General features: G+C 41.2%; 1 protein-coding gene across 3 annotated transcripts in view; it reads left to right on the top strand.

Moving 5' to 3' along the window:
* PAMR1 (peptidase domain containing associated with muscle regeneration 1) overlaps positions 1-10,513 on the top strand; it is a 96,807-nt gene extending 86,294 nt beyond the window's left edge. For all 3 annotated transcript variants that reach the window (XM_015426632.1, XM_015426633.1, XM_015426634.1), the window contains 4 exons: positions 1,334-1,400; positions 5,058-5,290; positions 7,936-8,228; positions 9,604-10,513. In XM_015426632.1, the coding sequence (XP_015282118.1) occupies positions 1,334-1,400; positions 5,058-5,290; positions 7,936-8,228; positions 9,604-10,140 (1,130 nt within the window). In that variant the 3' untranslated portion in view covers positions 10,141-10,513. The remainder of the gene's footprint in view (positions 1-1,333; positions 1,401-5,057; positions 5,291-7,935; positions 8,229-9,603) is intronic.
* The last annotated feature ends 2,575 nt before the right edge of the window (positions 10,514-13,088 follow it).

The raw sequence follows: 13,088 nt of genomic DNA on the forward strand, positions 1-13,088 counted from the left end.
TGTAAGTAATACAAGTGTTAGTAACACAATATACTTGTGAAGTTCTTGTTTTAAACAGCTTCTTTATTAGTAAGTTAGTTTTTATGAGAGTACTTCTTGAGCATCTTCTTTACTTCAAAGAACGATTTACAGAGTCCTTCTGCCCTTACTTCGGTTTTCTATCTCTAAAGTCATATACAGTTTTCGTTGCTCCCGCTCCCGCACCTGCTTCGCCCACAGAGTCCTCGTCCGTTCCAGAAGTAACAGAGTCACTTGCTTTGGTTTCTTCATCTTTAAGTTCTTCCCCCGGCCCTAGCTGACGTTTCAGAAATTCCTTAGCTTTGAAGATGTTGTCAATCTTCTAGAAGCCAGAGTATTGTTATCCTCTGTATACCAATGGCTCAAGATCAATTCAGATACAAAAGGACTTCTCCCCCTAATAAATAAAGATTCTTATCAGCCAAGGTGGATCCGAAGGGCCAAGACTAACTTCGAAAAAATGGGACACTTGCCTGAGGATTTATTAGCACAAAATAGTATACAGGTGAGAAGTATAATTAAACAAAGGATCTGTGATCTAGAGCACTAAATCGAGCTCCTTCCTTCCTGGCCCACAATGACTCCAGATATGTAATGAATTTGGCTAAATACCTGACTTATCTGGATGTGCCATACCTTGGCTCATTGTGCGGTTATTCCCCCTATGGCCCTAGAAGGGAAATATAGAAAGATACCATATGAAGACAGGTGCTGCCCATGTTCTATTGGAGAAGTGGAATCGTTGCTCCACATGTTCTTCTGCTGCCCTTTTCATCAAGCTTACAGGGACAAGCTTATCACCCCCTTCTTAGATAGACCAGCACTTGATGCAGATAGTGCCAATCTTGAGAGACTTTTGATAGAGGAAAATCAGCAAATCTCTAGACAAATAGCTAAATTCTGCTCACATTTGGTAAAATTCCACAATAAAGATCAAGCATAACCCTTATCTACCTTCCACACAACTCATAATTAGTTCAGTTGTAGATATTTTATAATTTTTGATACAATTGATTTTTAAACTTTTAATGATTTTAAGGTTATATGTCTAAATATCTTTTGAGCTGAAAGCAAATTCGTTTGTACCTAATGAATATGTATTTCTTTGATCAATGGTCTTGGACCGTAAATAAACATTGATTGATTGATAATCTAATTCTCCCCTTCAGTACATACCGGTAGTTGCTATATGCATACATTTTGCTTTTCATTTTAAACCATTATTGTTAGTGACAGGAAAGGGTGGACGGGGATCTGAAGCATAACATTCAAAACTCTGAACATGGTAAAGGTTTGTGCATCATTGTGTTTCTAGCTTGCAGAGAGCCAAAGATCTCTGACCTGGTGAGGCAGAAAGTACTCCCAATGCAGGTTCAGTCAAGGTGAGATTGCAATACTTTAACTACAGTGTTAAAATGAAATGTTGTTTCTTTGTGCGTGTGTGTTAGTTCAGTTGGATAGTCGTCCCATGAAGTGTTTTGTATGCACTACACTCTTGTTACCAAAATGTCAGCTGATTGTTGGGGTAGTGACCCATTAAACGCAAGCATCCAAGATTACAGCTAAGAGATCACATATGGTTAGAGATCATCACATGAGCAAAGAGATGCTGAGAGCCACTACAGGCACCCAACGATTCCTTCTTGGCCTCCTCCCTCACATTTAGAACATACCAAACATGTTTAATTAGTACCCTTATGCTGCTACTACCCCTGGTGGAACCTTGCCTCACTCCCCTGGAATTTTGTATTTTTAGGGCCAAACAAGACAACACTGTGTCGCTGGGAACACCACCACCCCAGGTGTTTGGGGTCTAGAAAATGGCACATAGGAAAAACAGCAGCACCTTCTTCCCCCTAGTCCTGTGTAGAAACAGGCCTTGGCACTGTTAGTAAAGTGAATGAACTGTAGCAGCAAAATGGCACTAAGCATCCACATGGTGTCCCCGTCGTCTAGCTTGGCCTTTAATCTCACTCCCTTTTGATGGGTGATTTGGCAGCTCTGCATAAACACATCTTATGTCGGTGGGCATTGCAACAAATAATGAACAAGGCAAGAAGTCCCAGGAAAATCCTAGGCTAATGATAGATCCATTAGAGTCTGGATGTGTGAAACCTAATATATAAAAAGCTGCGAAGGGAGATGGACTTGCCTCACTCCCCTGGAATTTTGTATTCTTAGGGCCAAACAAGACAACACTGTGTCTCTGGGGACACCACCACCCCAGGTGTTTTGGGTCTAGAAAATGGCACATAGGAGAAACAGCAGCACCTTCTTCCCCCTTTCCATGGTCCTGAGTAGAAACAGGCCTTGGCACTGTTAGTAAATGAATGAACTGTAGCAGCAAAATGGCACTAAGCATCCCCATCATGACCCCGTGTACATCATGTCATCTAGCTTGGCCTTTAATCTCACTCCCTTTTGATGGGTGATGTGGCAGCTCTGCATAAACACATCTTTGGCATTGCAACAAATAATGAACCAGGCAAGAAGTCCCAGGAAAATCCTACTCTAATGATAGCTCCATTAGAGTCTGGATGTGTGAAACCCAATATATAAAAAGCTGCGAAGGGAGATGGAGCTGAGATGAAATTCTCATTCAGTCCTTATGACTAATAACTGTTAATGGGTCTCTCCTCCATGAACCTGTCTTATCCCCTTTTAAAGCCAACTAAGCTAGTGGCTATCACCATATCCTGTGGCACATGGCAGTGAGTTGGGGCAGTCTTAGTAATTCTGGAGCACTGGGCAAAAGTCAAGGCTTAGGATCCAGAATCACAATCACACAACCCCGGCCACCTGCTGGCCCCTTACCAGATCCAAGCAAGGGGCTGCCCCACCCTGTGTGAGGCAGGTTGGAGCCTTGTCAAAAGTTGGCTGCCCAAGCCTTGGATGGAGCAAGCTCAAACAGCCACTGCTGAACTGGCTGCCTAAGCCCTGGAAAGGGTGATTGCAAGTGGTTGTCACAGTGAGCAGGTGGCCCAGACCCTGAGGAGGATGGGTGCAAATGGCAGTGGCAGGAGTCTGCTCTTTTTCTCCCTTCCTCCCTCCATCGCAGCTGGGGCCATGGACAGACAGGGCCTGGGGCAGCTCCTGTTGACCAAAACCACCCCTGCAATGAGTTCCAGAAATTAATTATGCATTGCCTGAAGAAGTACTTGGTCGGTCCAGAATCCACTGCCTATTGATTTCATTGGGTGCCCCTGAGTTAGTTCTGTTGCATCAGAACAACCATAAATGTGACCGAAGTGATCAAAGCAAATCTGAATCCATTAAGTGCTATGATTATTTTGGGCTTCATATGACAGAGGAGATCCCATAAGTTGTTTACATAGTGTTTCTAACCAGCATCCTATTAACAGGATTCTCTGCTGCAGCTCATCCAGCAAACAAGCCAAAAAACTCACTACAGTACAGTCCAGTCTTAATGATACGTACTTGGAAGCAAAGTCAGACTGAGGACAATGGGTCTTAGTGCTTCAGTGCTGCTTATAAGCTTTGAAGGTTTGGGGCTTCTTCCTTCAGAGCAGCTCTTCTGTGATGGGAACCTACAGTCACCTCACTGTGCTTCAGGGGTCTTCCTTCTTTTAAAACCTGCTGGTAAAGTAAAGGTAAAGGTTCCCTTGCTCGAAAGCCAGTCGAGTCCGACTCTAGGGTTGCAGTGCTCATCTCTGTTTCCAAGCCGAAGAGCCAGCGCTGTCTGAAGACGTTTCCGTGGTCATGTGGCCGGCATGACTAAACACCAAGGCGCACGGAACGCTGTTACCTTCCCACCGAAGTGGTACCTATTTATCTAGTTGCAATTTCTTGCTTTCGAACTGCTAGGTTGGCAGGAGCTAGAACTAGAGACGGGAGCTCACTCCATCATGCGGCACACTCGGGTCTCGAACTGCTGAACTACTGACCTTCCACAGTCTGCAGTTCAGTGTCTTAACCATTTGAGCCACCGCAGCTCAATTTTTATTTCTTTCATAGCACAAATTTTATTTCTTTCATGAATTTGAATTACACAAGCAGTGCCACTGCATGGGGGAGCTTATTTCTTTCATAGCACAAATTTTATTTATTTCATGAATTTGAATTACGCAAGCAGGGCCACTGCATGGGGGAGCGCTCAGAACAGAAGTAACAACAACAACAAAACCTTCAAGAAAATGTCAGGAATGGAGGAGTATGTCACTGGCATTAGGGGTCAGAAGGAATTCTATCAAGCAGTTGGGCATTATTTTCTCTTTATGCTGGATATTCTATACTTATTATGCCCCTTTTCTCTAGTCACATCAGAATGAGCATTTTCTATTCAACCCCCCCCCAAGAAGTGAAAAAATAAACATGAAAAGTAGGGTGTAGGTAGATGAAGCAGACCCTAAATCTTTGCCAATGAAATCAACTCTCAACCGTTTAGAAGAGCAGTCTTTATTTGTGAGTCTCTTGACACATGTATAAAAGGAAACACTCTGGGAATTACACTGATTGATTTCTGTTGGATTATTTGTTAATTTAGGACTTAATCAAAGGAAAGTATATGTGCTGAAGACTCATTAGACTCAGTCTAGCACAGTTAGGCACAGTGCCCCCTCTAAGCTATGGAGTCTTGTGAGCAAAAAATATACTTTGTGAGCTACTGGCATTAAAGTTGTGAGTGAGCAATTTGGCTGCTGCATAAATTAGTTTGCTTGGGAGTCATCCTTCCTGAGCTAAGACAAAAATGTGTGAGCCGGAGGCTAAAAAACTGAGCTAGCTCACACTAACTCAGCTTAGAGGGAACACTGGTTAGGCACACTTAACCCCACTGGTTTAAGCCCAGCCAATGCTGTGCTGTATTGGGGACAATGATATCAGTGAACATAAGAACACAGTTAAACTCTTCATGAGGATTAAAGCATGGTCCAACATTCTCTGGATTATATATCTAGACTAGAGGTCCTATTTATGGTGAAATTTTGTTCATAAGTGGTACTAATGCTGATAAAAATGCAGTAATGACATTCTGGGGCCATGTTGTTTTATACTCTCATATTCCTTATGCACTGAAACAGAGAGACTCCTTTGCATCGGCTCTATTCATCTGCATTTAGCAAGCATAAACTGGATATATATCCAACCAAAAAGCCATCACTGCCATTTGGTGAGCTACCACCAGGCTTCCAGCATCTTCACACACAGCTTCAGTATGACTGCATTTCCCCCTTCTACCGTCGCCTGGGAAGTAGCAGGAGAACCTGTCTTAAAACAGGAAAATGGAGTGGGCGGGCGCCTTCATGCATTCCAAGTAAGAGGGAATCGAGACAAAAGAAGTAATTGTGTTGTTGCTATTAAAATGCTTAAAGCATACTTACTTGTTAACAATAACAATTTAATTATACTCAGCATGTACATGCTGCATTTGAAGTGTTTCACATATATTATCTTGATAATCTTTAGAAAAGACCCATAAAAAGGTCACTATTATCTCTATATTGCAGATAGCGGGGTACAGGGTTAAAGGTGCAAAAACAGATGCTTGACTAACACTACACAGTGCATTTGTGGCTGAGGTACCGCTGAAGCCAAGGACACATCTTTTCACGATACACCCTTAGCCACTACGCTACGCCATCACCATAATCTGCAACATCTCCAGTACATCACTTTTTCTCATGGAGCAGAGTGGCTAAGAGACTGAGCAGTGATTCAAGAGGTTGCCAGTTTCAATGTCATCTCATCCACACACTGATTAGATGGCTTTAAGCAGGCTGCTCTCTCTCTCTCTGTCAGCCTCAGTCTCCCATCTGCAATATGGAAATAGTCATAGTGACCTATATTACAGGGCTGCTGTAGAGATTACTATGACAATGCATGTGAAGTGCTTGGAACACTGAAAGAACACTATAGAATTGCTAACTGTTAATGTTGTTCTCACCATTCTGTGTTTGTCATGTCTAGATCTTAATGAAAAGTTTGTTTAGAAATGGACTGTTCCCATCTTATGAATCTGGATTCAGTCCAAAGCCGACAAAGATTTCCCTTCAAATATTAATACTATAAGCATCTTGATATTAATACCAGAAGCAGAATGAATTCATATCTGAGAAAACTGAGTGTGCATGAAAGGGAATGAAACTTTGCCTTGTCACTCTTTATCCAATACACACTGTTAATTTTAAGCAGTTTTCTTTCCAGCCTGACTCACTTTTGATGCCATAGCTAGGCTGGGAGAAAAATACTTCAAACGACAGAGACACTTTTAGACACTTTCACACATGCTTCAACTCACTTTCAATGCACTTAGCAACTGGAGTTTACTGTGTGAAATGGCAAAATCCACTTACAAACAATTGCTAAAGTCTATTAAAAGTGGACTGAAAGTGCTTTATTCAGCATATGTGAAAGTGTTCAGCTTTCTTTAATTGCAACACTGTGTACTTTTTTAAAAGATAGCCACTCCCCCATCCCATTCCTTTTTAAACAAGGTGTGGGCATATGAATAAGTATATCACTATTATGACCGTTTTCTCCCTTAGTAAACAATAAAATGAGGAAGACAGTCTTTTTGGGGGGGTGTTTAAAAATTTTTTCATATGTACATGTGTGTGCGTACCTGGAAGTCATGACAACCTCTGGTGATTGACCCCTACTGGGGACATGGAGGATATTCAGAGAGGTGGCTGAATAAAGCCTGCCCTATTCATTTTATTGTTCAACTTCCTATGAACTTCTATGGACCAACTATAAAAGGTTATACCAAAATTGACTAGAGTTACTGAATTCATATCTGAGAAAACTGAGTGTGTATGAAAGGGAATGAAACTTTGCCTTGTCACTCTTTATCCAATGCACACTGTTAATTTTAAGCAGTTTTCTTTCCAGCCTGACTCACTTTTGATGCCATAGCTAGGCTGGGAGAAAAATACTTCAAACGACAGAGAGCAGAAAGATAAAGAAGGCAGTTTAGACACTTTCACACATGCTTCAACTCACTTTCAATGCACTTAGTAACTGGAGTTTACTGTGTGAAATGGCAAAATCCACTTACAAACGATTGCTAAAGTCCATTAAAAGTGGACTGAAAGTGCTTTATTCAGCATATGTGAAAGTGTTCAGCTTTCTTTAATTGCAACACTGTGTACTTTTTTAAAATATACCCCCCCATCCCATTCCTTTTTAAACAAGTGATGGGCATATGAATAAGTATATCACTATTATGACCGTTTTCTCCCCTAGTAAACCATAAAATGAGGAAGACACTCTTTTTGGGGGGGTGTTTTTAAATTTTTTCATATGTACGGGTGTGCGCGTACCTGGAAGTCATGACAACCTCTGATGACTGACCCCTACTGGGGACATGGAGGGTATTCAGAGAGGTGGCTGAATAAAGTCTGCCCCGGTCCTCCTGACTGCTAGTATTGCAAGGAGGTCTCCCATCCAAATACTTGCCAGAGTCAACCCTTCTTAGCTTCCAGGATCTTATGAGATTGGGCTTGTCTGGGCTATCCAGGGCAGGGCAGGAAGATACTCTTCCCTTTAGACATTCATTTACATCATATGTATACATTATTCAAAAAATGTTCACAAGAATGAGAAGACCTGGCCTGCTGCTTCCTCACTGTCTGTTGTCCATTGAGGGTGGTATAAGAAGTACATAAAAGCAGAAGTGTATAAGAAGTTTATAAAATTAGAACTGTTATAACCTATTTTAGCTAAGCATTCATTATCTGAAATGATACTAAAACACATTTTGTCTCCAAAATAAAATGCAATTGTGGGATATTAGGAGAGGGTAGAATTTTGAAAATCAGCTAGCTACTGTTTTGTACAACTTTTTTTCTGCCACACCGTGCAGTTTGGCTGTTGGGTGGTATTTCGAACATGGATTTGGGTCACTTTAAAAAGATTAACAGAAGTATTAACAAGATGATTTTTTCCCACTTTTGGCAGTTTGTGGGAAGTTAGAAAACACCACTCTTCAAAAGGCATCCACTCTCAGATGGCCATGGCAAGCAGCCATCTATAGGAAAGCCAACGGGGTGAAGACCCCCAGTCACCAAAAGGGAGCATGGATACTGATCTGCAGTGGCGCCTTGCTGAATGAACGCACAGTAGTGGTGGCATCTCACTGCGTTACCAATTTGGGGAAGGTCACAGTTCTAAAAACAGCGGATCTCAAAGTAGTCCTTGGCAAGTTTTACAGAGATGATGACAGAGATGAAAAGACGATACAGAACTTACGGGTGAGTAAGGTGTTCAGGCACAATGACTGTGTTTGAGGATGAGTGCTAAAGCCAACAGAATTGCAGGGCTTTTGGAAAAGAAATTCTGAGGCTGCAAGTATAGGTAAGTATAGGCAAGTATAGAAGCTAAGTCCAAAGCACTGATTTGGACAAGAGAATTTAGGATTTGAGTTTCAGAAATTATTTGCTTTGTTCCCACCGGGCATTTTTATTTGCTTTTGAAGTAGCTTTTTAATGAAATCTACCAGAGCAAGGTACTTGGTAGATGTTTATGTTCATTGATGAACATATAATGACAGTATACACCTCCTACACCAGCACATCCCATTCATTCTGATGGCCGTTTACTCTCAAACATTTGGTGTCTCAGATAATATTGCTAAAGCCTACTGGCTAATGCCAATGGTAATTAGTGAGGATACTTTGTGAGGCAGGCAGCCAGTAGCTTTCTGGCTGCGGAAATCATTTTTGAAACAACAGTGAAAATTGGAAAGCATAGAACTAAACTCTTGATTAAGCATCATTGTTCCTGTCCATTTTTGTTGGAAGGATTTCTCTGGCTGTCAAAATGTGAGTAGACGTCTGGATTATTATAACAGACCTTATTCCCTGTAGAAATATATGAATATATAATAGGATAATAATTCAGGAAATCTAATAGCCAGTGTTTGTTGTCAGAAACTCCTTTCATAATCAGAAGGTCCAAACATTTTCATTCTTGTCATTACTATATTAATTAGGATCACATCCAAAATGTTCACTTTCATTTTGTCAGTGAAGTATTCTGCAGAACGATCACATAGTACATGCTACAAGCCTTCCCAAACCAAGGGGTTCTGCACAATGCTGTATTTTTTTCTTATCCTCAGTTTATCTTCAACTGCAGTTTCTGCATTTCCAAAATACAATTTTCTTTCTTTCCTGCAGCTAATCTCTAAGAAATCCAAATTATGTAGAGAGTTTTGTCTTTTAACTGTATAATCTCTGCATATTTGTACAATTTAATATATGATGGAGTGATATTCTGATTGCAGAATATTGGATTTTACCTACAGAAATGGGAGTTTAAATGAAAGGTTGAGATTCTCTGTCTCACTGTCCTTCATTAATTTCTATTGATCAACTATTAAGATCATGGCCATTTTATTTCCTAATCAGTAACATCATCCATTTTAAATCTTTCTAAATGGCTGTCATAAATCAATATGAAAAACAGAGTCCCCTTATAATGGAAGTTCCAGATACCTTGGCTGTTCACCAGTTTTATATGCCATGTAAATGTTAGGAAATGGAGAATAAGTAGGTAAATTGCTTGACAGTGAATTGCTACATCTGTGCTCTTTGCTATTTCACATTTTTCTTGATTCCTTCTTAGATTTCAGCCATTATAGTGCATCCTAACTATGACCCTATATTGCTCGATTCTGACATTGCTATCATAAAACTTCTGGACAAAGCCAAAATCAGCAGCCGAGTCCAACCAATATGCCTGGCATCAATGCGTGATATTGACCCGCCTGCAGATGACTTCCAAATAGTGGTCACTGGTTGGAAGATCCTGACAGATATTGCAGATCCCAACTACAAGAATGACACAATCCGCATGGGAACTGTTCAGACTGTGGACTCACTGGTTTGTGAGCAGCAGTATGAGGAAAATGGAATCCAGGTCAGCGTCACCGAGAGTATGTTTTGTGCCAAACAACAGCCAGCTGCCTTTTCTAATATCTGTCCTTCTGAGACAGGAGGGATTGCAGCAATACCTTTACCAGGAAAGTTATCTCCAGAGTTGACTTGGCATCTCATGGGCCTGGTGAGCTGGGGCTATGATAAAACATGCAGTCTAGAACTCTACACTGGCTACACCCGAGTAATCCCTTTCAAAGACTGGATTGAGAAGAACATGAAATGAAAAGCTGGGTACAAAAATGGCTTTTAAAAATATTAAATATATTCATTTCTCTCACAGTCTCTGATGCTCTAGGTTTCCTATCCCACTGACTGAATATGTCTGGGATGAGGCTAAAGCAGGTCCTGGAGTCTTATTCAATGAGAACAGCTCATCTGTACCAGAGACTCTTGAGTGTGGCAGATGGACTGACGTCTCAGCTATCCCATTCTCCTGGTGGGAATACGGTGCTTGGATGGTGGTCTGTAATTCCAAAAACACAATGATCAGAAGTAGCTGTATTCAGTTTGCATGTAACCATCACCTGGATAAAACAATTGGAACAATTTTTTTAAAAAATCAAAGTCTGAGATAATTAGGAGGCTGGAAAGAGATAATTAAGAGGTTGATGAGCTTGTTATGGTCTAAGTTGTCTGTACTGCAACATTATTGTATTCTTTTTTCCCTCCTGAGTACTTTACACATTCAAATAAACAAAGGTTTGTTTTAAACCTGAAAAACAATATTTGATAATTGCTTACTTGCAGTGTTGTTGTTGTTTTTTTCTTATAGGGAAACCAATACAAATCTGCCCTTGAATACAAAGAACCGGAGGTGTTTCATCCTCAAATCATCTAATTTCATTGTTTTAAGTCTTTGTTTTCTGGGGAACAGTTTACATATGGACTTGCCTGCCGAGGAACCTCTGTGTCTGACATCGAATTTCACTGCAGAGCGTCTGGGGTGTGTTCTGTGTAGGGGTGCCTGAGCTTCTGAGGGACTCGGACTGCTTGTGATCACGCGATTGCCCACCTCAGGGCTTGGAGATCTCCCAGAATTACAACTGATGTCCAGATCAGTTCCCCTGGAGAAAATGGCTTTTTTGGAGGGCGAAGTCCATGTGAAGTCCCTCCCCTCCCCAAACTCCACCCTCCCCATGCTTCACCCCCCAATTCTCCATGAATTTCCCAACCTAGAGTTGGTAACCCTATGTGATCACCAGGAATGAATATGTCACTGATTTATCAACAATCAGACCAAATCATTCAGTCATTTGTCAGATATCAATAGGTAAGGGCTGCACAAAACTACTTAACACACATGTGGCTTTTAGGCATGCCTATTGTCCCTTATATTGCGATGTCACTACTGCACACACATAATTATTGTCTCTGGAACCATGTTTAAATCTATCTTCCAAAACGAATTACTTTTAAAGGCGATTCTACCAGGGCTGTGGAGAGCCACTGTGGGCCTCCAGACAAAGATTCCATGTGGACCCACCCATATGACCCTGATCCAAATCAAATATCCTAACAAAACAAATTACTTGGTTGGCTGTTAGCATGCACCTATAATAATAAAAGGATCTTGTGATGGACTGCACTTTGAAATCTTATAAGTGCTATGTAATCAGGTAATGGACTGTGAAGGGCTAATTCCTCACAGAGCCAGAGCACCTGGAGTGATAGGCTGCTCCAAGACATCTGATTGGTTCACATCAGCTGAGCAGAGAAAGACTTGAGAACTGAATGTTGAGGAGAATAGAGTCTGACTTGAGAAGAGTTGGGTGCTGATGGAGTCTGAATTCAGCCCTGACTGAGAAGAGTCTAGTACTGACAAGCCTGAGTCTAGCCCTGACAGAGAAGGGTTTAGTACTGACAGAGTTTGTGTTTAGCCCTGACTGAGAGCAGTTTAACACAGATGGAGAACTGGAGAGTTTGGCAGGAGGAGTGGGTAGATCATAGAAGATTCCCACTCAGGCCAGAAAAAGGGGATAGATCTTCTAGTGAGAGAAGAATTTCCCTACCCAGTTAAAACAGGGAGATAGCTCAGAAGAGAGGAGAGATCCCTGGTCTGCTGTGTTTAGAAACTGCCTTCTAAATCCTGAAGAGTCAGGGAAAACCCCTCAAGAGTACTGGTGTGTTTAGTGAATGGATTTGGGCACTGGATAGCATATCCCTGTCTTCTGGAAACCAAAAAGTCAAATACACTCAATAAAGTATACTGGAGTATTTAGGAAACACTCAACAAAAGCCTCTCATCTTAAAAATTACAAGTTACTGTGAAAAGCTTAAGAAACTCTCAGTTGCTTGAAGCATATAACCTGTAGTCTGTGCCTATATTGATTCAACTCAGAAATTTTACCTCTGATTTCACTTTACCTTTCCCCTCTATGTTGAATAAAATATTTTGTTATTTTTGAACTTTAATAATCCACGAGTGCCATTTCAGTAGTTAAAGAGGGAGACCATTTCCTCAGGTTCCTGGGCTGAGCCAGCAGTGAAATTTCATACTGGTGGGGCAGTCATAGTTCTTCAGAAAAGATCAATAAATAGGGCTGCTCAATCAGAAAAGGAGAGAAAAATGGAGGGGAAATCTTGCCTCTGAGGGAGGGAAGTGGGCCAGGTCATCATAGATCCACATCTCTGTCTGTCTGTCCATTTGTGGCAGGCATAACTCACCAGGAAATAAAACTAAGAAAGTCAAAATTGAAGCACCAGCTTCAGGATGATCATGGGAATTCCAGGGACAAAAATGAAAAGAACTGGAATAGGAAAAGAGAAGCTGCCATCCTCTTTCCTAGGAGTAAGCCTTATTGAATAAAATGGGACTGTTTCTGAGTAAACCAGTTTAGGAATGCACAGTCAGTCCCTGAAGTTTGAAATGAGAGCCCCCAAATGAGAATGACGCTTCCTAAGATTGGAATGAGAGCTTTTTCAGGGCTGTTTTGTTCTTCCGGACCACCCCAGTGCAGATTTAATGAGTTGCAAATTCCCTTTTATTCAATGAGCCTGCTACCAGGAAGAAGGATTGCATCCTTTTTCTACTTACAGAGACCATATTAAACTCACTCCCATGTTTTTTCTTGGCAATTGTTCTCAAGTAAGCATGCGTAAGTAGAAAAGAATAAAATTGAGAGATAAGGCTAACTGAGTGGTATTACCTAGTGACTGGAAGATTGCTGTCCT

The sequence above is a fragment of the Gekko japonicus genome, unplaced genomic scaffold (genome assembly GCF_001447785.1).
Source record: "Gekko japonicus isolate JY-2015 unplaced genomic scaffold, Gekko_japonicus_V1.1 scaffold2020, whole genome shotgun sequence".
In the NCBI taxonomy this organism is placed as follows: domain Eukaryota; kingdom Metazoa; phylum Chordata; class Lepidosauria; order Squamata; family Gekkonidae; genus Gekko; species Gekko japonicus.